Source organism: Microtus oregoni, unplaced genomic scaffold (assembly GCF_018167655.1).
Source record: "Microtus oregoni isolate MIOR12 unplaced genomic scaffold, Mior012 000091F_ref0000469, whole genome shotgun sequence".
NCBI lineage: Eukaryota > Metazoa > Chordata > Mammalia > Rodentia > Cricetidae > Microtus > Microtus oregoni.
In genome coordinates, this window is record NW_024544600.1 from 3,680,324 (window position 1) to 3,703,172 (window position 22,849).

Genomic DNA, 22,849 nt, shown 5'->3' on the forward strand with positions numbered 1-22,849 from the left:
CCCCTTGTCGGTTCCGGGTTTTCTGGGCTACTACGATGGCGATGAGTTTCGAGTGGCCGTGGCAGTACCGCTTCCCGCCCTTCTTTACGTGAGGCTCAGACCCCGAGAATCCCCGTGCACCTCCCTCCCCTCCCCGGGGTCCAGGGCCCAGCCCGGATGATTCACTTGGGGTTCCGGGGGAGACAGGAGCCTCCGGCCGCCTTCCGTCCAGCCAGCACATCACTTTCTCCTTAATGGTGCTGCTTTCGCCCTCTCACGCTCTCTAATTCTGCGTCCCACTCCCTTCACCCGGCAGGTTACAGCCGAACGTGGACACTCGGCAGAAGCAGCTGGCCGCCTGGTGCTCTCTGGTTCTGTCCTTCTGCCGCTTGCACAAACAGTCCAGCATGACGGTGATGGAAGCCCAGGAGAGCCCGCTCTTCAACAACGTCAAGCTACAGCGTATCCTCCCTCAGGCTCTTCCATAGCCCACACACATGCACTCCCACGCTTCTCTACTTGTCCAGACGGCATCTCCCCGCTTTAGGCAGGTTTCTGCCCAAACTGGACTTGGGAGAAGACAGATACATGGCAGACAGTCATTTTACACGCACCCTCCCAAGCAGTGCCAGCCCCTTGCCCTAGTGTTAATAAGTTCTGGGTCTTACAATCTGGGCCGTTAAGTCAAACTGGACTGTTTTAAACAATTTGAATCTCGTCTCTGTGAGGGTCAAACCCCTAAACCACCTTTAATAATTTTCTGTACTTTACTCCACCTCTCCCAGGAAGTAAGGGTCATTTATTTTTGCTGACTGATTCATAGGTAGAATATGTGAAGAAAAGGACAGAGAATGAAGGGAATGGGGAAGGTAACACCCTTTATTTTTAAAAATTCTTGGGTTTTTTGTTTTGTTTTTTGAGACCCAGCCCATCCTTGTATATTGGCGATTCTTGTATCCATCTCACAAGAGCTGGTACTGCAGGCCTGTACAACCACACTCTGCCAGTTCTTGGGAGTATCTTTTTACCTTATACAAAAGCTAACTTGTATCTTCTTCCAAAATTGCGTGTATGGATAGCAGGGAAAGGAAGGGACTAGATGATACTCATCTCATCATGGGCCCCTGCTCTGAAGATTTTTATTTAAGCCAGTTCACACATAGGCTATCCCCTTAACCCTAAACCAGGAAAACTTCCTGTGGAGTCAATCCAGATTGTATTAGAGGAGCTAAGAAAGAAAGGTAGGTTCAATTCCTCCGATACCTGTGTTCTTCTTCCTTGGGTTTTCCTGAGGGCAGAGCAGGGCATCTCTTTTCCTCTTAATGACTTTTCTGTCTCCTCTAGCTTGAAGCCGCAAGTATTCTGAGATGGCCCAATTCTTTTCCCCCATTAGTTACCCAAATTAAAATCCCTCTATGGCCTAAACCTGAAGAGAGATGGACTAAGGAGAATAGGATGCTTTATACATAAGAATAGTAAAATAAATATTGAATCCCTTATTCTGAAAGCGGAGTCTCTTCCACTCTGCCCTATATTGGTGTTTGCCTCTCTGTCCCTTTTTTTAGAGCATGATGCTTTCATAAGTATCTGTTTTACAGGGAACCTCGAGTGGTTGGATAAGAATAAGTCTAGCTTCCTGATCATGTGGCGGAGGCCAGAAGAATGGGGGAAACTCATTTATCAATGGGTGAGGCCACCCTGCTAAGCACTAAGCAATGACCCATGGCAAAGAAGAATTGTTGCCTGTGCCCAGCCGATAGCTGGCGTTTTTTAGATCCAAACTTGGCAGAGTGGGAGTGGGCAAAAACGGAAGCACGGGCCTTTCTGGCAACCATCCTTCAGTGACTCAATGTCTCTCCTGCACAGAATCTCCCTTTCTTTGCCTGCAGGAGGCCAGAGGCTACGTGAGGCCATGTTTGGAGAATGCAGTACTGGGAACCATGAGTGCTATTGTTGGCTGGAGCCTCTGGCCACAGGAGATAAATGGGGAAAGGAAGGGAGAGAGGGAAAAAAAAGACCTGGGTTCCCTCTCCCACTGTGCCTTCATGGTGTCACTCCCATGAATGAGACCTTCTGAACCAGTGTGGGTGTGAGGACAGCGTACTCTGTCCCTTGGACTCCACGTTACCACCATCCCCAAACACTCCCAAGAGAGAAGGAGGGGAGGAAGCACCAACAACCTAAATATAACAAACACACACCACCCATTCCTGAGCAGAAAACAACCAGGATGAGAGGTCACTTTTGAGACACGTGAACGGCTGTGGTTTAGTGGTTCCAAATGTGTGTGTACACAGACAAATATAGCACCTGTAGGGCTAATGGGTTTAGGGCCCTGCAGAGGTGACAGTCCTGATCTGGGGGTAGGCACCAGTCCTGGAGGGAAAAGGTAGAGCTGACGTTTACCTTCTCCCAGATCTGCGGGCCTTGCTCAGCCCTCATTGTTTGTGCCCTCAGGTTTCCAGGAGCGGCCAGAACAACTCTGTGTTTACCCTGTATGAACTGACCAGTGGGGAAGACACAGAGGACGAAGGTAATTCCTTTTTCTTCTTCCAGGTCTCTGATCAGAACCCTCTTCTCTCCAGTATTGGTTTAGTGCATCTTCAGACTCACCATTTCTCTGCCTCTAAATTCCATAATGCAAAGTTCTGTAGGTTTTTTTTTAAAGATTTATTTATTATGTATACAATATTCCTCCTGCATGTATACCTCTATGCCAGAAGAGGACACCAGACCTCATTACAGGTGGTTGTGAGCCATTATGTGGTTGCCTGGAATTGAACTCAGGACCTCTGGAAGAACAGCCAGTGTTCTTAACCTCTGAGCCATCTCTCCAGCCCCAGTTCTGTGGGTTTTGTTGTTGTTGTTTGTTTGTTTTTTAAGATTTATTTTTAGCTGGGCGGTGGTGGCGCATGCCTTAAATCCCAGCCCTCAGGAGGCAAAGGCAGGTGGATCTCTGATTTTGAGTCCAGTCTGGTCTACAGAGCAAATTCCAGGACCCCTAGGGCTACACAGAGAAACCCTGTCTCAAAAAACAAAAAAGAAAGGAAGGAAGGAAGAAAGGAAGGAAGAAAGAAAAAGTTTATTTTTATGTTATGCACATGAGCGTTTGCCTGAACGTATGTATATGCACCACATACATGCCTGGTGCCCATGGGGGCCAGAAGAGGTCACTGGATGGATCCCCTAAAACTGTTGTGAGCAGTCACTTAGGTGCTAGGAACCAAATCCGTTGCCTTCACACAAGCAGCAAGTATTCTTAACCACTGAGCCATTTCTCCAGCGCAGTTCAAAACTGAACTCTCATCTAAACATTCCATACCACTTGAGTTTACAAACAAACCAACTTATATTGCTGTGGATGTTGGTGTATTTTTAGATTTTTTAGGGCTGTGTTAAGAATTGTTGCTGAAAAAGCCAGCGAGGAACCAGCGTGGGGGATTAAACTTGGGATTTCATTCCTTGCTGACTCAAGCTCTCTTTCACCCTTCCTTCTCATAGAAGGCTCAAGATTTGTGGGTGTCAGCTGAAGGGATCGGGCCAACACCCCCAGCCCCACCCCCTGCCCATTTCATATTGAGTTTGTGCCAGGCGAGGATTTGTGTGGCCTTTGATTTTTACATAGGGAAAATACCTTCGGAGCTTTTTTTTCCCAGTGACTCTTTATTCTGATCCCCAGGATCACCAAAAGTTTGGGTCTTTGCCAGGGTCGGGGGTAGGTGTTCTGCCAGGCTGTGAGTGCTCCAACAGACTTTACATTACTTGGCTGTCTCCCCTCCCTGCAGGCCTCTGCGTGCTGTTCCCACCATCACCCCGTGAGTTCAGCACTGCAGCCTGGCCCAGCCCACCACTCAGCCTGTACAAAGCTGGAAGCTTCCTCAGAATGCTCACTCCTTGACTTGAGCTGGGCTCCCTGTGGGGGGGTAGTGAGGTGAGCAAGCCTGTCAGGGCTTGTCTGCTGCCTCTCACATCTTGACAGTACCTTCCCATATCTCTGAATACTCTGGCCCTAGCTCCCTTTCATCTAGGAAAGGACGATTTTGGCTGTGAACTTTAGCAGTCTCCTAGCTAGGGGTGCCAGCTATACTTCCATGTATTAAGGCACATCTCCTGGTTTGTACAGATGTTTGGATGGGCTCACTGTCCAGTGCATGGGCCCTGACCTAGTTCAGATTATCAGGGTTACTTGTGGTCCTAAAGGCAAAGGGTGTCCATGGTACGTTAGATATTTGATAACAGCAAAGAGAAAGAGGGCTCTGGAGGTAGAACTGAGAAGGCTGAAGTAAGCCTGCTGCTTCATTTCATGCTGTCCAGGCTGCCTTCCACTCTTCACTCCCAGTGAATGCCCAGGAAGTGTGAGTGACGGCTGCAGTGGTACAGATAGCACACGAATAGAATAGCCTGGCTTTGGAGTCCTCAGCTTCTAGCTCGGCCATCGAAAGAACTGAGTGTCCTGACTGACCATCTCTTCCCCTCTAGAGTTCCATGGGCTGGATGAGGCGACCCTACTTCGTGCTCTGCAGGCCCTACAGCAGGAGCACAAGGCTGAGATTATCACTGTCAGTGATGGCCGAGGAGTCAAGTTCTTCTAGCAGAGACCTGTCTCCCTCCACTTCTTACCTCCCACCTTTCCAGGGCTTTCAAAAGGAGACAGACCAAGTGTCCCACAGACTGGATCACTCACTCCACCAGACTCAAAGGGCTCAAGTCCTGAAAGCTCGGACTTAGGGATACTTCCCACATAATCCATTCTACCTACCCCTGGGACAGGGTGAGCCCACGGTGCCAGGGAGAAAGGATGTTTCTTGCCCTACCTCCTTTCCCATCCTAGACTGTCTCTGGGCCAGGGTCTATAAACCTGACACTTTACATGTGTTCTCACACATAAGTACACACCTACATGCGCCTGCACACGCTTCTTTCTCCTCCCCCCTCCCACTCCTTTAGCTGCTATTGCCTCCTTTCTCAGGCTGGTGCTGGATCCTTCTTAGGGGATGGGGGAAGCCCTGGCTGCAGGCAGCCTTCCAGGCAATACGAAGATAGGAAGCCCCAGAAGGGGCCTGGCAGTGAAAGGCGGGCCCACTCTGATTTAAGATATTAAAATCTCTACTCCCACTGCCTGCCTGTTACTACTGCTGGAATAGGGCTGCAGAAGGCGGGGCGGGTTCCACCTGATTGAGTCCCAGCCAAGGAGAGAGAAGAATCCTTTGGCCTTTGTACAAGAGAAGAGCTGCTGGGTTTGGGGTCTCCAGGGAGCCCCTAGTTTTCCATGTGCTGGGTGGGTTGTGTGGAGGAGTGCTGTTGGAACATGGCTGGAGGACAGACTGCTCTCTAAATTGGAGTCTCTTACTTGCTCTCCCATGGAAGTCCTGAACTAGTCTGAAGCCCCTCCCTCCACCCATCTGGCCTGGGTGGGGTAGTTGTGGCCAAGGGGAGCTGGGGGGGGGGGGGACCGGATGTGAACTTTGGTTTATTGAAGACTTTGGCAAACAGAAGGGGAGGAAGGAGAGCCCACAGCAAAAACAGCCTTTCTGGCCAGGGCCAGACTCAGGCCAAGGTGGGGTGGAGCTGATGGGTGACCAGCTCTTGGTTGGGGGTGGTGGCACTTGTCCTAGAGTACACACACCCGTCTGTGTGGACAGGGGGTCTAGCTGAGTCAGAAAAACCTTACCTTTCCAACACCGATGTTAGGCCTGGGGCTGCTCCTGATTAGGGCTGGGTAGTGCTTGCTGCCTTATCAGGGGCGTGCAGGCTAGTGGTGCCTCTCCCCAGCTACCCTCCTCCCCACTGAGGCTGGGAGCCTCAGTCACTTTTCATCTCCTGTTCCAGTGTCCTCCAGCTCCCCCACCCCAAACATGTTTGGCTCTCCCTTGTGCGGGAGCACACCCACCGCTTCCTCCCACTCACTCAGCTCTTGCCGGGGAAAAGGGTTGAAGGCGGAGACTCTGGAGAGCAAGGCGGGCGGCCGGGGGGCTAAGCGGCGGGCGGCAGAGGTGAGGGCAGCACCCCAGCTCCACGCGGTAAAACGCGCCAGGCTCACAAGGGGGTGGCCCTAGGGGGTGAGGACCGGTCTCGGCTGGGGGCGGGTCGTGGGGCGGAGCTGGGGGCGGGTCGCCAGGACGGCCCGCCGGGGGCTGGGGCCCCAGCCGCTCAGCCGGAGCGCTGCGCACCCAGCCGGTCCGCCTGTCAGGCCGCCGCCTCCAGTCGCCTGGCTTTCCGCCCTGCGGCGCCCGGCCCTTCCCCATGCTAGCACCTCGGACTACGGAAAACGGGGTCCCCATGTCCCAAACCGAGGCTGACTTGGCTCTGCGGCCACCGCCGGCTCTCACCTCCTCGGGGCCAACTCGCTTGGGGCCACCTCCTCGGCGAGTGCGCCGCTTCTCTGGGAAGGCTGAACCCCGACCCCGCTCTTCACGACCGAACCGCCGCAGCTCAGTCGATTTGGGACTGCTGAGCTCCTGGTCTCAACCAGTGTCATTCCTTCCGGAACCCCCCGATCCTCCGGACCCCGTTGGCCGCACGAAGAGCCCACCTCCTAACGCCAAAGAAACCTCCGAGGGCACATGGACCGGGGCAGCCCCGGTGAAGGCTGCAGACTTGGCAAGTCCTGAGCTCACGGTACCTTCGGGAGGTCCCGGGTCCCGGGAACCACCGAGGCTTCTTGATGCTGCAGCCCGGGAGCGGCGGCGGGAGCAGGAAGAGAAAGAGGACACAGAGACCCAGGCTGTGGCAACGTCTCCAGACGGCCGATACCTCAAGTTTGACATTGAGATTGGAAGAGGCTCCTTCAAGACGGTGTATCGAGGGCTAGACACCGACACCACGGTAGAGGTGGCCTGGTGTGAACTGCAGGTGTGGCTGGGCGCCCCCTCTGTGGTACCTGGGGATGGGGCCCTTTGGAGGTCGCAGGTTGGGAAAACGGGAGGACAACATCAAGAAAAGGATCATTTTTTTTCTTATCAGATGTCCAGGCACCCTTGCTCTTCTTGCCGGCATGATCTCACTGACTCTGGGTGGGTTCCGGAGAAACTGAGGCAGGTGGTATATGGTGGCTCCCAATGAGCCAATGCGCATAGCTAGCTTCACTTTCAAGCCTCTCTACAAACCTGAGTGTTGGGAAACTGAGTAGGGAGGGAGGCAGACCCTTCAGTCTCCTGCCCTGGGCACCACTGCCCGGTCCTCTCTTTTTCCTCTAAGTCTTGAGACTTTGTGCTGTGACCCTGGTCCTCTCGCTCCTCCTCCTCCCTCTTTACAAACTTAAGAGACTGGGATGTGGGAGGCCCGGAGTTGAGGCCAAAGTCCTCTCCACCTCCAAAAAGATTTAGGGTAGTTATGGCAGAAGGGGGCTCCCCAGGTTCCTTCCGACGCAGTCAGCCTTACAGACTTCGCAGCAACTTCAGGGAGCAGGGACAGGACACTAGCTGAAGCTGGAGTCCAGTCTGGTTTCACACCCCTCTGCATACCTGGGTTCTCCCTTTCCATTGCCAAAGGAGCTGAGCTCTAGCAAGTTTTGGACTTCAGGAAGATACAGATTTTTAGCACTTTCTTCCTCCCGTTGCTCCCATTCTAAGTGTGAGTGGTCCCAGAAACTCAAGATCCAGATTAGGAAACAAAACCAGGAGGAGGGGTCCTTCCACTTTGGCTCTGGCACAGGACTCTCTGCTAGTGCCTGCTAGTGCCGCGCCCCAGGCTTTAAGCCAGGCCAGGAGAATCGGCCAGACTCAGGGGAGGGGGAGGGAGGGAGAGAGAGAAAGGAGGGGTGGGCAGCCCCAGCCATGGGGGGCGGTCTCCTGGCCCTGATACAGGATCTTTTTTTTTCTTGATACCTTCATCTACCTCTTTCTAGAGCCTGCAGTTCCTAGGTTTTAGGGCCAACCTCTTGCCGGCCCCAATTCCCGGCCCGTGGGCTGCCTGCTGCCTACCGGCTGCCAGCCCCAGGGCACAAGCCCCCCTCCTCCCCAACTTCCACAGTCGGCTCTGGAGGCCACAAAGGCGCTATTGAGCACCGGCTCCCAGACCTGTGCATAAAGACGCTTGTGTCCAGCGGGGGGTCCGGATTGCTGCCCCAGGCCCAGGATGGGTGTGTTATTGGAGCAATAAGAAGAGACCAACCAAAAGTCGGGGGTCTGCTGCCCTTCTGGCTAGCGATCTCACCAATCAATCGTACCCCGGCCATATGCTCCTGCCCTCATCCCGCCCCGCCCCCCCCCCCCCCCCCCCCCGCCCAAGTTCTGCCCCAGATATCCCGTGCTCTTCTTCCTGGGGTTCTGGGTCTGATGTGACCCCTATCGTCCGATCCCACAGACTCGGAAACTATCTCGAGCTGAACGGCAGCGATTCTCCGAGGAGGTTGAGATGCTTAAGGGGCTGCAGCACCCCAACATCGTCCGCTTCTATGACTCGTGGAAGTCGGTGCTGAGGGGCCAGGTTTGCATCGTGCTGGTCACTGAACTCATGACCTCCGGCACGCTCAAGACGTGAGCTCTGGCCTGGGTGGGAGGGGAAGGATGGAACGTCACTCCGAGGCCCTGGGAACTTCTCCCAATCACGACAATGCCCTCCCATGTCTATATCTTTGTTGTGCTTAACAGCAGACAGCAGCGTCTCTTAGGTCTTTGCTTAATATCTTCCCCCGCTGGGTTTTCACTGCTCATCTTTGCCCTCCCTACCTTGCTGCAACACTACTGATGCCCCCCTCCCAAACACATACACAACAGCAGCCCTAAGGAGCCTTTCCCAGTATGCCAACCCCTCGTTATCCCATCTTCCTGCAACCTAGAGGAAATCTGACCCTTTGCCTCCTCAAACCTCTTCAAGATTTCCTACTGCCCTGGGGTAAAGTCCACAAAGTCCCTAAAATACACCCTCATTTCTAGCTTAAGTTAACAAAGCCAGTTCTCAGTGACTTCCCACCCTGCCCTGTCACTCCTGTGGTCCTTCAGTGGGGAAAATCTCCATCTCTTCCCATTTTCACCCTTGAACTTAATACTCCTCCTTCAAGGCAAAAGTTATTTCCTCAGTGAAATCCTCCCCCACGCTTGGGACAGTCATTCCTTCCTGCTCCCACAGCACCTTCTTTGGCGGTCACCCTATCTCTGTCAGTAGTTTTGTAACCTATTTACCATACTCATTGACTCAGTTTCTTTTTGGGCCCGACGAACCTGATTTAAAAGAATCTGGCAGGGGACGCGGAGGTGGCGGCAAGGGTAGGATGAGAGGAAATTTTCCAGTCCGGGAATCGATATCCCCACGCCGACCATGGTTATGCACCCTCTCCCAGGTACCTGAGGCGGTTCCGCGAAATGAAGCCCCGAGTCCTTCAGCGCTGGAGTCGCCAAATCTTGCGGGGACTTCATTTCCTACATTCCCGCGTGCCCCCCATCCTGCACCGAGATCTCAAGTGTGACAACGTTTTCATTACCGGCCCTTCAGGCTCTGTCAAAATCGGAGATCTCGGACTGGCCACACTCAAGCGCGCCTCCTTTGCCAAGAGCGTCATCGGTGCGTCTCTCCAGCAGGGCCTTTCTCATTGCTAGCTCCCCCACATCAGAAAAGAGCTCCAACAGGGCTTTGGAGAGCTCCCAAACTAGGGCAACCCATTCTTCCAGCCCCCAGAACACACTTCGGGCAAGAGTTAGTCACCAGAACTCCCGGGGTTGCCCTTGGGCTATTTAGCCCATGATAGACCCGAATGGAGGGAGGGGACCAAGAGGAAGGCCTGACCTTTTCTGTGGGTCCAACAGGGACCCCGGAATTTATGGCCCCCGAGATGTATGAGGAAAAGTACGACGAGGCCGTGGACGTGTACGCCTTTGGGATGTGCATGCTGGAGATGGCTACATCTGAGTATCCCTACTCTGAGTGCCAGAACGCAGCACAAATCTACCGCAAGGTCACTTCGGTGAGAAGGACGGGGTTCGGGAAGAAGGGATCCCCAGAGGCCCTCCCACTCTCCTGCCCTCTAACTAGCCTGTATGTAGCCGGTATCCTTTATCTCAATAAAAACAGGCCAGACAGAAAGATGCCCTAGTGAAGCGGAAATGTGTTGTATGCACGTAAGCCCCTCACACAAGCTAGTAAGAATATGTGCAATCCTAAGAGTTTACAAGCCGCTGCACATCTAGTCTCGGCAGATCTTCCTAGTTGTCCCACCAGGTGAGCCGGGCGAATGTTCTGCTCTGCGCTTTACAAATGAGAAAACAACCAACCGGGAAGTCTTGCGCGAGGTCACACCAGCAATATGTGGAGGGAATGGATTTGAAAATCGAGTCTTTCAGTACCAGCACCCTTCCCCCACCCGAGCCTTGGAGACTGCCTGCTTTGCACACTTCCTGAGAGCTGGCTCGCAGGCAACCCGAGGCCTCATGCAACTCTTCTCGCAGGGCACAAAGCCCAACAGCTTCTACAAGGTGAAGATGCCGGAGGTGAAGGAGATCATTGAAGGCTGCATCCGCACGGATAAGAACGAGAGGTGGGGTCCCCGGGCCAGAGAGGACGTGGAGACGAAGCTCGGGTGGCAGCAGGCTTGGCTCCTCACTTCTCCACGGTCCCCAGGTTTACCATTCAGGATCTCCTGGCCCACGCGTTCTTCCGCGAGGAACGAGGTGTGCACGTGGAACTGGCAGAAGAGGATGACGGGGAGAAGCCGGGTCTCAAACTCTGGCTGCGCATGGAGGATGCGCGGCGCGGGGGGCGCCCACGGGATAACCAGGCCATCGAGTTCCTGTTCCAGCTTGGTCGGGACGCTGCTGAGGAGGTGGCTCAGGAGATGGTGAGGAGATAGGTCCTGTTTTGATTGAGCGTGTAAAGGGCTCGGCCAATCTGTCACCAGTCAATAGGAGAGGGCCAGGGTGGGCCACTAGAGGAGCGAGAGGAGGCTCCCACCCAGAGGAGCATCTCCTACAGGGGTCTTCCTGCCTCTCCTGCCCTAATTCACCTGCACACGCTAGGGTTTTTTTTTTTTTTTTTTTTTCCAGAACCAACCGTGGATCCTCTAACCTCGCTTCTTTGTTTCTTGCAGATTCATTTATCATGGAATGTCCTTCTTGGCAATTTATCTATTTATTTTTCCCTCTCCACCTTCTTTGTCGTCCCCCCACCCCCAATGCTTAGCACCATCAATTCCAGGAAGGTCACTCCTCTGGAGTTAAAAGTTGAATGCTTCTTTCCATATCAGTGGGACCTCTACACAGTCTCAACCGTGTGCTTTGTTTTATACCAGAATGCGTTTACCATCTCTCTCCTCTGCTAGACCAGAAACTATCTGTTACCAGATTTTTTTTTTCTAATCCCTTACTGTTTGGCAGGTGGTAGGTCCTCCTTAGCAATCACACGTGACTTGAAGCATTTTCACGTGAGCCTGTTTGGAAGGCAATTTTATCCCAACTTATCGATGAAGGAATGCAAGCTCAGAGAGACTGTCTTGTCTGGAGTCCCAAGTAAACAAATGACAAAGCAGGATTTAAGCTCAAACCATTCAGATTTGGTCAGGTGGCCCTGCCGCTCTTCTTCTACTCCACCTGCAAAACTCACAGCTAAACTGAAAGGGAAGGAGAGGGAGGGGAGGAGCAGACACTGGTGGAAGAGAAAGCAGGTGTGGGCATAGACGATGTCAGGGCAGAACCTTAAAAGCTTGTTGAGGAGAGCCTGAATGGGAGAAGGGGTGAGAATATGGGGTTCTCAATAGAGTAATGGCAGTAGCAAGGTCAAGGGTCATCTGTGCTGGGTCAAGAACCTGAGACTATCCTGACGTAGTGGCTCATATTATTTTTTCTTTTTTTTAAAATCTATTTATTGTGTACACAGTGTTCTGTCTGCATGTATGCCTGCACACCAGAAGAGGACATCAGATCTCATTACAGATGGTCGTGAGCCACCAAGTGGTTGCTGGGATTGAACTCAGGACCTCTGGAAGAGTAGCCAGTGTTCTTAACCTCTGAGCCATCTCTCCAGCTCCAGTGGCTCATATTATTGACCCCAGCACTCAGGAGGCAAAAGTAGATGAATCTCTGAGCCCAGCTTGGTTTATATTGTGAGGCCAGGGATACACAGTGAGACCCTGTCTCTAATGATAATAACTTGAGACTGAATGTGGCAGAAGTGCCCTTGCCAAAGCACTGCCCAGCTTGACTATAGATGCAATCTTTTCTTGTAGTTGGGCCTTGGTGGCGCACACCTTTAATCCCAGCATTTGGGAGGCAGAGGCAGGCGGATCTCTGTGAGTTTAAGGCCAGCCTGGTCTACAAGAGCTAGTTCCAGAACTGCTAGAGCTATTACACAGAGAAACCCTATCTTGAAAAGATTTTTTTAAAGAAAAGTTATATATTATTTGTGTGTGACTCTGTGTATGTATGTGGGTGCACATTTGCCACAGCGTACAAGCAGAGGTCAAAGGACAACTTGTGGGAATCACTTCTCTCCTTCCATCATTCTGACTCAGGTTGTCAGGCTTGGCAGTGGGCACCTTTATACACAAAGCCAGCCTGCCTGCCCTCAAGATCAAATCTTGATCTATTACCTGCAAGGCATGTGTGTGCATGCATGAGTGAGTATGTGTGTGTGCGGCGTATTATTTTTCTGTGTGGGTGCGCATGTATGCATGCATGTATACGTGTGCATGCTTTGACATGGGTGTTGGGGGTTGGAATGCAGGCCTTCATGATCACTATCATGTCTAAAACAACAGCAGCAAAGTTTATTCCCCAATGTTATTGAAAAGGCTTAACAAGGATGAATTTTCACTAACAGATATGGTACTTAGTCAATAAATAGCTCCTTCCTCATTCCTAGAGGCCTCAAAAGGTGTCCTAATAGATCCTTTTCCCCTCCCTTCCCCCTTCCTCCTCTCTCTCTCTCTCTCTCTCTCTGAATGTACAGAAGTGTATGTGCCTATGTGTGAAGGCCAGAAGCCAGTTTAAAAGTGTCCTGATGGATCCATCCTCTGTCTCTGTCTGTCTGTCTGTCTGTCTTGTCTCTGTCTTTCTGCATGTACAGGTGTGTATGTGCATATGTGTGGAAACCGGATGTTAACTTTGGGTGTCATGCCTCAGGAACCAGCAACCTTGTTTTTTGAGACAGGGTCTCTTACTGGGACCTGGGGCCTGCTAATTAGGCTAGACTGGGTGGCCAGCAAGCTCCTGTGTCTGCCTCCCCGGCACTGAGATTACAAGCTTGCTTGCCTGACCCTTACGTGAGCACTGGGGATCAGATTTACGTCATGTTTGTGCAGTAGGCATTTTACTAACTTGGGTAGCTCCCCAGTCCCTGGTGAGTCTTTCATAGAGGGGAATCTGGAGCTGTCTCTCTTTCTATCCCCGACTCCAGGTAGCCTTGGGCTTAGTTTGCGAAGCTGACTACCAGCCAGTGGCCCGTGCAGTCCGGGAACGGGTTGCTGCCATCCAGCGGAAGCGGGAGAAGCTTCGAAAAGCTAGGGAGTTGAAGGTCCTTCCACAGGAGTCAGGACCTCCTCCAGCAACTGTGTCCATGGCTCCTGGTGCCACCAGTGCCTTCCCCCCCGAGCCCGAGGAACCAGAGGCTGACCAGCACCAATCCTTCCTCTTCCGCCATGCTAGCTACTCATCTACCACCTGTAAGTGACCCCAACTTGGAGTTCTAGGTCCCAGAAGTCCAGCCCAGAAATGCTGTCATTTATCCAGCCTTCCAACTCTAGCTGTGAACCTTTCCTTAGGGACAAATACTCCCACAATTCCCTCCTGGCTCCAGGTCCCTCTTTGCACAGACAGGTCCCCTCCTCTACCACCGCAGTCCTTTATTATTATTATTTTTTTGATACACTCCCTTCCCTGCCAGCTGATTGCGAGACTGATGGCTACCTCAGCTCCTCCGGCTTCCTGGATGCCTCAGACCCTGTCCTTCAGCCCCCTGGGGGGGTGCCATCCAGCCCCGCTGAGTCCCATCTCTGCTTGCCCTCGGTGAGAGGGGGGGTCCCTCTCTTGGGAGCCTTCCAATGATTCATGACCTATCCTTTTCTCTTGAATCCCAACCTCCTACCTGTTCCCTTGTTCCTGAAATACACTATTCCTGTCCTTATCTTCTCCAGTTCTATTTCCCTAGTATTCTCTCCCCCCATCCCTGGCACCATTTCCCTGGGTCACCACAATTACCATCAACAGCTATTATCTCCTGATCTCAGGAAGTGTATCCTCTTTCAGAGTTTCGCCTTGTCCATTCCACGCTCTGGCCCTGGCAGTGACTTTTCTCCTGGGGACAGGTATGTTCTGGTTTAAGTTGGGGTACCAGGGCGAGACACAGAAAGTTCTGGGTCCCCACTGCCCACTTAAACACTTCTATCTTCTTTCCCCTGCCCAGCTGTGCCTCAGATGCAGCATCAGGCCTCAGTGACATGGGAGAAGGGGGGCAGACGAGGAAACCTCCAGTGAAGAGCCTTCGTCGGAGACCCCGATCCCGGCTTCGGGTCACTAGTGTACGGCGAGCATAGGAGCTGGAGAGCAACCTACAGAACCCGTGGGGAACTGCCAGGGAGACAGGGGAGGTGGGCCAGAAAAGCAGAGCTGCAGTGTGTGACTGGTGCCCACGAGGCATCTAGTCTAGCTTCAGTGTCGACTCTGGGGGTAGAATCTGCTCTCAGTGTTCACTCTGGCCCACGCGCTTTGACTAGAGGAGGTGGGAGGACATGACCGAGGCAGAAGCATTGATGCCTTTCCTTCTGCTGACTTTGAATCTAAAGGTCTCAGACCAGAATGACAGAGTTGTGGAGTGCCAGCTCCAGACCCACAACAGCAAGATGGTGACCTTCCGATTTGATCTGGATGGGGACAGCCCGGAGGAGATTGCAGCAGCCATGGTGAGAGGGAGAGAGACAGGGCAGATTTGGATATAAGCATTTCCCTCCTGGAGGCCACAGGTGCTGACACACCCTGACCCCACAGTCAGGCTGAACACGTTGAGATCAATAAGGACTGAGCAGACACAGTGGTGTGTGCACGTGGTTCCTGCTAGAGGTGTCATACTGCGACTGGAAGTAAAGCACGGACTGGAGCAGCACGGGAGGGAATGGGATTGGCCCACGTCCTAGCGAATGAGTAGGAACGGCAGGGAAGGGTGGGAAGGGCATGGCCGGCTGGAGTCACAGAACAGTATTAGTGCTAGTGGTTAGTACTGAGTGTTGGGGGGAGCGTACTGCGGAAACCACTGTCACAGGAGGAAAGGGGTCCTACAGTAAATCCTGGAAAGTGGGATTCAGATCATGAGTGCATCCGAAGGCCAGCTCTGCAGTGTACGCCTGATATCTTGAGCACTTAGGAAGTGGAAACAGGAAAATCAAGGGTTCAGGGTCGCCCTTGGCTGCACAGCAGTTCAAGGCCAGCACAGGCTACACAAGACCTTATAAAGCAAAGAAAGTTAGGCAGAGAGAAACACAACTCGAATGGTTTTTGTTTGTTTTAAGATTTATTTATTTATGTATATGAGCGCTCTATTTGCATGTATGCCTACATGACAGAGAAGGGCATCAGCTCCCATTACAGATGGTTGAGCCACCATGTGGTTGTTGGGAATTGAACTCCAGACAATGAGCCATCTGTCTAGCCCTGAGAATGGGTTGTAGGTAGACTGTTCTGCTGTGAGATGTGGGAGGGTTTTAGGAATGAGGAATCTGATTGGGAGGTGGACACAAGAAGCCAGACTCCCGGGAATGGAGGTGAAATGGAATGTGGAGGAGAAGAAAAGGTGGATCTAAGGGTTGCTTCAGGAAAACTGCTGTGTAGTCCAGTACGTTCTTGACGTAGCAGTGTGGGTAGTGGATGCCCAATAAATATTTGCTGAGTTGATATGCTAGGGAGTTAGGGAGAAGGGATATCAAGGGCAACCCGTATCAGAGGAACAAAGAGGAGCAGACTACTCAATGAGAGAAGAAGTTGGGAATGAAAGCAGGGTTTCTTAAGGGTCACGATGAGCTTGAGCAACAGCTGAGTCAAGGTCCTCCACGGCAACAGGATACGGCCAGGAAGAGCTAAAGAGAGATGGGTTTAGGAGTCCTCAGTCCAGCGCTGGGGGTGAAAACAGACGTGCAAGTGAGAGACATGGGAGCTTCTAGACTGCATCTCCTGCAAGCATCCTGCTCGAGAATGAGAAGTGGGGGCACGTTACTGAAGGACAGCAAGTTGGAGCCAAAGAAGTAGGAGGATTCTAGTGAAGGCAGAGGGAGAATCCTGAGCAAGATGACACTGGCTCTTGTTAGAGGTACCAGTGGTACACAGTTTCAGCAGAGTGGGGTGGCAGATGTCAGCCGCTGAGATGGTGGAGAAAACACCTGGCTTTAGGAATTCTTCACAAAGCACCTCCTCCTTGAGGCCATTCACCTAGTCTCCAGAGCAAAGACATCGAAGGCTTGTCCTCCTCCGTCAAGCCATGTGACCCTTCCAGAGTCTTTATCAAGCCACACACTTATGAACAGTTCTTTTTTTTTTTTTTTTGGTTTTTCGAGACAGGGTTTCTCTGTGGCTTTGGAGCCTGTCCTGGAACTAGCTCTTGTAGACCAGGCTGGCCTTGAACTCACAGAACTTATGAACAGTTCTGGAAGAGGCCGGCGCCTTCCTGTCTCTGTTTCTATCTATCCAGGGGTCTGTAGGTCTGAAAACCTTTCCCCATGGTTCCCGTGTGCACTCAGAATCCACACAATCCAAGTGACCCGCCCCTGGATCCAGGATCCATTTTTTTTCTCTCCTCCCTAGTTCATGTCTCTGCAGCAGAGTTTGAGACTTGGACCGAATCTTGCTGCTTTTCATCATCATCATCATCATCAGCAGCAGCAGCTATCTGTGATCCTAAAGTCAGGAAGCATGGCCATTTTGGTTTTTTGAGACAGGGTTTCACTGTAGTTTTTTTAGAGCCTGTCCTGGAACTAGCTCATGTAGACCAGGCTGGCCTCAAACTCACAGAGATCAGCTTGACTCTGCCCCATGAGTGCTGGTATTAAAGGTGTGTTACATCATGCCTGACTAAATTGCAGTTTAAAAAACAACAACAACAAAAAAAATCCAAGCACACTATAAGTGGGGTATAGTGGCATGTTCTTGTAGTCCCCTCAGGAAGCTGAAGCTGAGGCAGGAGGATTGCCACAAGTTTGAAGCCACTCTGGACAATGTAGCAAGACCCCCACCCGCCCTGCCTCTAAACAACAACAAAGCGCCAAACCAACTAACCAAATACAATGTAAGACTAAACCACAACATAAAATTTATTGCCGTAACCACTTTGAAGCATGTGTTCAATAGTACAGTACCCACATTGTTGTGAACCGGATCTCCAGACCTTGCAGGTCTGAAATGCTTGCTAAAGATCCTCCCACCTCCAGAAAAAAAAAAAAATCTTAGCCATACTCACTACCAGCAAGGCGCTCAAGTGCTCTACCCACCCCAGGACGACTTGCAGCCTGCTGTGTATTGATGTGGGGTGCAAGACCACGATGTTCCATGCTTCCCCTACTCAACAGCGTTTCCCACAATGCGTGGTAGGCAGTAGGTTCGTGATGGCTGTGGAGTGGAAAGTGACATTTACCACTGACTGCCCTGTTCCCCTTAACCTTGCTATGCGTGACTGGGGCCCCGTGTGATGTACTTTATAATCTTTCTATGAATGCAGAAATTGTGCCCAAAAGCATGCAGCTGTGCAAAGAATTTAGGCTCTGGCTTTTAGTGGACCTGGCTTCAAATAGCGTGACTTTGAGCCGACTGAACTTTTTTAAAAAAAAAATCTTATTTATTTATTGAAGGTGCATTGGTATTTTGTCTTCATGTATGTCTGTGTGAGGGTGTCAGATCCTCTGGGACTGGAGTTACAGGTGCTAGGAATGGAACCCAGGTCCTCTGGAAGAGCAACTAGTGTTCTTAACCACTGAGCCATCTCTCCAGCCCCAGGCCAGCTGGACTTAACCTGAGCATTAGTTATCTTCATTGCACAGGGAGGATATTAATAGACCGTAGCAGGCTGTTGGTGCTACATGCGACGATACATGGAAAGCATTGGTGCACACAGCACACACATCCTAGGCATGTCAGTTCCTGGACTACATTCCTCCTGGACCACAAGTGCCTGGCGCACAACACATCCCCAGGAAATGATGCAGCGGTATCAACTGTTGGGTTTAAACATTGGGAGCAGAGAAGCAACGGTGAGATAACAGCCTCCTCCCATCCCGTAACCCCTGCCAGGTGTACAATGAGTTCATTCTGCCCTCGGAGCGAGATGGATTCCTGAGCAGGATCCGAGAGATTATCCAGCGAGTGGAGACCTTGCTGAAGAGAGATCCTGGTCCTCCGGAGACTGCTGAAGATGCCCTGAGCCCTCAGGTCAGGCCTCCGGACATCCCCAGCAGGAACAGACTCTGCCCTCAGCAGTCTGCTTGGATTAACTTCTCTTAATCTTGAGGACTTTACAACTGGCTCTTAACTCTGTTTGAGAGTCTGATGAAAGCTACAGACTCTTGTTCTGGAAAACAGTGAGCAGACACTTTTAGCTTGTTATCTTGAAATAGGCGAGAACTATAGAGCCCATTCCTAGATGCCCTTTGCCCAGATTTCCTGGTTAAGGCTGGCTTTTTGACTAGCTTTCTCATTCTTCCTCTGTATTCTATGTTATGTTCCTTTGAACCGCTCGAGAATAGTTTGGCAGATTTCATGCCTCTTTACCTCCAAATATTTCAGCACATATGCTTTTGAATCCCAAGAGGCTTGTGTCTGGATTTCTAGAGGCTCATGGGTCCTATCTTAAGAATCCCAGCCTGTAACTATCCGTCTGAGACTTGGCTTTCCCCACCGAGACTGAAGGCCCCCTTTCTCCCTCAGGCAGAGCCAGCAGCACCGCCTGCCCTCCCAGGCCCACCAAATGGTAGGTTCTATTCCTGTTCATCGCAACCCTTGGGTTGACCTTGTGGAGGGCACAAGGCACGGGGGTCTGAAATCTCAACCCTTCCTCTTCAGCAGAGCCCCAGAGAAGCATCTCCCCGGAACAGAGGAGCTGGGCAGCCTTCTCTACCTCTCCATCTTCTCCTGGAACCCCCCTGTCCCCTGGAACCCCATTTTCCCTTGGGACACCCCCTGTCTTCCCATGCCCCATCTTTCCGATCCCTTCACCCTCATGCCATCCCTGCCCATTCTCCCAGGTCTCTTCAAACCCCTGTCCGCAGACCCCCAGCTCCCCACTTCCACCCTTCGCTAGTGCTCCTCAGTTCCCATTCCCTTCTTCTCACCTTCCTGTGAGTGCCCTCCCCACCAGCTCTCCCCACCCATTCCCTCCAGGTTGTTCCCAAGTCACTCTCAGCCCCTCTTCTTTTCCTGCCTGCCCCTCTCCTCCCCCCCTCCCTGCTACCACAGCAGGCCCCCTCCTCTCTCTGGCTAGTGCCTTCTCTCTGGCTGTGATGACCGTGGCCCAGTCCCTGTTGTCCCCTTCCCCTGGGCTTCTTTCTCAGTCTCCTCCAGGTCCCTTGCCTAGCCTGTCCCTTCCCCTAGCTTCTTGTGGCCAGGAGAGCCTTTTACCCCAAATGGCGGAGACACAGAGTGAGGTGAGTAGGGGATGGAGAGGGATATTGGGGTGAGGGGGGGATCTGTTCTGGATCCTTTCCTTTCTCATGGTACCACACTTTGTAGGCTTCCCCAAATTCTGCTCAGCCACTACTGGGAGAAGCTAGACTGGCGCCCATCTCTGAAGGTGAGGCCCCTAATCCCCAACCTTCCCCTGCCTGTTACCCCCAACACATTTATGTCCGGCTAGTTTCTTCTGTCCTCCTCACTTCCCGCCTTACCTCCCTGCAGAGGGAAAGCCCCAGCTTGTTGGGCGCTTCCAAGTGACTTCATCCAAGGAACCGGCAGAGCCGCCCCTGCAGCCAGCACCCCCAACTCTCTCCAGTTCCCTAAAACTTCCAACCCCTGAGCTGACCTCAGAGAGCTCAGACACAGAGGACAGTGCTGCAGGAGGACCAGAGACCAGGGAGGCTCTGGCAGAGAGTGACCGTGCAGCCGAGGGCCTAGGGGTGGCGATCGAAGAGGAAGGGAATGACGGGGCCCGGACTGGAGGAAGTTCCCCGCTCTTGAGTCATCCCAGCCCAGTGTGGATGAACTACTCCTACAGCAGCCTGTGTCTGAGCAGTGAGGAGTCAGAGAGCAGTGGGGAGGATGAGGAGTTCTGGGCTGAGCTGCAGACTCTTCGGCAGAAGTGAGTCTGGGGAAGACGGCGGAACTAGAGGTAAACCTGGGAGCACAAAGTATGTGACTAGCCATTTCCTGCCCTTGGTGCATCCTCAGACACTTATCAGAAGTGGAGACACTGCAGACCCTACAGAAAAAAGAAATCGAGGACTTGTACAGCCGGCTTGGGAAGCAGCCCCCGCCTGGTATCGTAGCCCCAGCCGCTATGTTGTCCAGCCGCCAGCGCCGCCTCTCCAAGGGCAGCTTCCCCACCTCTCGCCGTAACAGCCTGCAGCGCTCTGACCTCCCTGGCCCTGGTGAGATGGCAGCCATCCAGCTTTCACCTTTCCCTTGAGACTCCTTCCCTATAGACAGGATCTTTCGGGCCCTGGTGGTCTAGCCTTGGTTCTGGGGAACCAGCCCCTGCTCCTCGCTGCCCCTTCCTTCACTTAGAGCTCTCCTTCCCTCATCCTGCTCCCAGGCATCATGCGAAGGAACTCCCTGAGTGGCAGCAGCACCGGCTCCCAGGAGCAGCGGGCAAGCAAGGGGGTGACATTCGCCGGGGATGTTGGCAGGATGGTGAGGGCGGGCCCAATGGAGGGAGAGCCCAGGGAATGGTGACTGGCAGCAGCTTTGCCTCCCCCCCCCCACTTTGGGCATTTCCTCAGCATTTTTCTTTTCCCCTCTAGTGAATTCAGAACAGAAGTCCTATGTCTCCCCAACACCAGGGCCCACTGTGGCACCTGGGCTCTCAGAATCTGATGCTTTGGTGACCAGCTGAACTCAGAACACCCCAGCACTGAGGGGGCATAGAAAGTGCGATTGTGTTATCCTGAAGAGAGTAAAACAATGTGGGGGCTCAGCTGTATGGAAATGTCATTTCTGTCCCTACCCCCCCTTCATCTTTGCTCCTCCCCAGGCAAGGGCTAACCACTAAGCAATCCCACTCAAGTCCAGATGCTTCTAGAAGGCCAGCTGGGAGTGTAGCAGGTGTGCTTACACCACCAAAGTGAACAGCAATCAATAAAAATACTGGGAAGGATTGTGGGTCTGTATCTGTCATGTCTTAGGAGCTGGGGGCAAAGACTTGTGTGGTGAGGCGGGCGAGGATCTAGAAGCCATTCTCCTCTCACAATGGGAGGCAGGATGGACGCTGCCCAGTTTTCTGGCTTTTTGCCACCAGGTCATGAGGAAACTCCATGACCAGTGATCCACCTGGCCAAGCTATGACCCTCTCCAGACTCCACCCTAGACCTGTATGGGCAGGTACCAGCGAATGTCAAAAGAATGAAGGTGCTAGTCTCTTGTCCTTCATCTACCCATGCAACGATGGGAAAAGGCTGTGACATTATGAGTCTTTAAGGCTCAGAGCAAAAGAGTGACCTTCCTCTCCCTAAGACCTGGTTCGGTCTCAAACAGCCCAGTAATCTCTCCCTTAAATCAGGTGGAAAGATCTGCTGGAAAAAGTAATTCTAGTTAAACATTTACCGCTCCCTGGGGCTGTGCCACCCCCGCAGTTACTGCCAGGGCAGTTACTGCCAGGGCGCTTTCCAGCAAGAAGCGCCATGTGTCCCTCGGCCCCCAAACACTAGCCTTGCCTTCAGGAGAGATGACTCATTTTATTTCTCTTAACTTGACCCCATCTTTCCCACTTAAGGTTCCAACTCTGCAGATACACCACACCCTCCCCCTTAACAGTTGGGCCCCTGGGAGGTGAAGGGGTAAACCACAAAGTTTGAGGAAAGGCAAGGTCACATACCTCTCGAACAAGGAAATTAGAAGGCTGAGTACTGTACAAACTGCATGTGAAATGAACAATCCCCCCCCCCCCCAACACACACCCGGCAGTGGCCAGGCGCACAGTCTCTGGCTTCTTGGCTCAATCACAGTTCGAAGGAAGGAAGGCAGCGATGCTGTGAGATCGCCAGACATCATTTAAGGGGTACAGGAGCTCCAGCAGTTTGAAGATGGTCCGTACAGTTAGGGTCTTGATGCTCTCTCCCTCTCGAGAGCTCGGGCTCGGGCAGCTTTGGCCTCATCTTCCAGTTCATCAAGGAAACGCTCCTGAGCCACTGAATAGAAGGTGTAACCATCTGGCGGGGTGAGTTCAGGAAACCAAAAGCATATGGGCATTTCTTTCTTCTACCACCCTTGTTATCATCCCAAATTAATGATTGTGGAGTGCCACCCTTTTGCTCTTTTTGAACCCTTAACTGAATTGCTATCACAAAACCACTAAGAGCAGCGCAGATATAGTAGGATTAGGTATTAACCCCATTTTGTCCACACATTAAAGGCTACACGTCTCGTTCCCTTTTCCCTAACCCCATTCGTGGTATAGTCAGGACGGATACAAATAGCCAATACCACAGCCCCAATGCCCAGGCCAGTCACGATGTTCCGGGTCCGCCGCTGTGGCAGTGTTTTCTGCCACTGGGCAAGCTGCACCTGCCGCATAAACTGCACTTGCGCTGGGGTCAATTTATCCCGTGACGGGTCGATGCGCTGAGCGAATGGGGCATTTCCATCCTTAGCACCCAAAGGGTCACCAGCTCCGGACGCCGCCATGTTGCTGCTCCGCCTTAAGCCGCCCAGCCCTCCGGGAATAGTAGGCTTTGATCACCGCAAGGGACTCTGGGAGTTGTAGTCCGCGTGGTGTTTCTGGGTAGAGACAGGGTCTCTCCGCTCTGGAGGTGGGGCAAGAAAGA

At 52.5% G+C, this 22,849-nt stretch overlaps 3 protein-coding genes across 7 annotated transcripts; 2 read left to right on the forward strand and 1 right to left on the reverse strand.

The window, feature by feature from the left end:
- On the forward strand, positions 1–5,094 carry Vps25 (vacuolar protein sorting 25 homolog). Its single transcript, XM_041644018.1, has 6 exons — positions 1–88; positions 296–441; positions 1,167–1,220; positions 1,578–1,666; positions 2,437–2,512; positions 4,459–5,094. The coding sequence occupies exons 1-6, from the start codon at positions 36–38 to the stop codon at positions 4,569–4,571; spliced, it is 531 nt and encodes a 176-aa protein (XP_041499952.1). The 5' UTR covers positions 1–35; the 3' UTR covers positions 4,572–5,094.
- An 823-nt stretch (positions 5,095–5,917) lies between these two features.
- On the forward strand, positions 5,918–21,175 carry Wnk4 (WNK lysine deficient protein kinase 4). Of its 5 annotated transcripts, none has more exons than XM_041644011.1 (20): positions 5,918–6,831; positions 6,943–7,017; positions 8,284–8,456; positions 9,260–9,480; positions 9,723–9,880; positions 10,362–10,450; positions 10,534–10,750; positions 13,303–13,567; positions 13,789–13,910; positions 14,151–14,209; positions 14,308–14,422; positions 14,687–14,803; positions 18,171–18,308; positions 18,804–18,846; positions 18,939–19,519; positions 19,626–19,665; positions 19,770–20,169; positions 20,259–20,458; positions 20,623–20,720; positions 20,831–21,175. In XM_041644011.1, the coding sequence occupies exons 1-20, from the start codon at positions 6,223–6,225 to the stop codon at positions 20,831–20,833; spliced, it is 3,723 nt and encodes a 1,240-aa protein (XP_041499945.1). In that variant the 5' UTR covers positions 5,918–6,222; the 3' UTR covers positions 20,834–21,175. The 5 variants fall into 5 exon arrangements, with proteins under 5 accessions (XP_041499945.1, XP_041499944.1, XP_041499943.1 ...); XM_041644010.1 differs by having other exon boundaries at positions 18,942–19,519; positions 19,605–19,665; XM_041644009.1 differs by having other exon boundaries at positions 5,919–6,831; positions 19,605–19,665.
- A 565-nt stretch (positions 21,176–21,740) lies between these two features.
- On the reverse strand, positions 21,741–22,742 carry LOC121442447 (cytochrome c oxidase assembly factor 3 homolog, mitochondrial). The gene is made up of 2 exons (XM_041644019.1): positions 22,496–22,742; positions 21,741–22,234 (listed from the first exon to the last, which is right to left on the reverse strand). The coding sequence occupies exons 1-2, from the start codon at positions 22,707–22,709 to the stop codon at positions 22,122–22,124; spliced, it is 327 nt and encodes a 108-aa protein (XP_041499953.1). The 5' UTR covers positions 22,710–22,742; the 3' UTR covers positions 21,741–22,121.
- Positions 22,743–22,849: the final 107 nt, after the last annotated feature.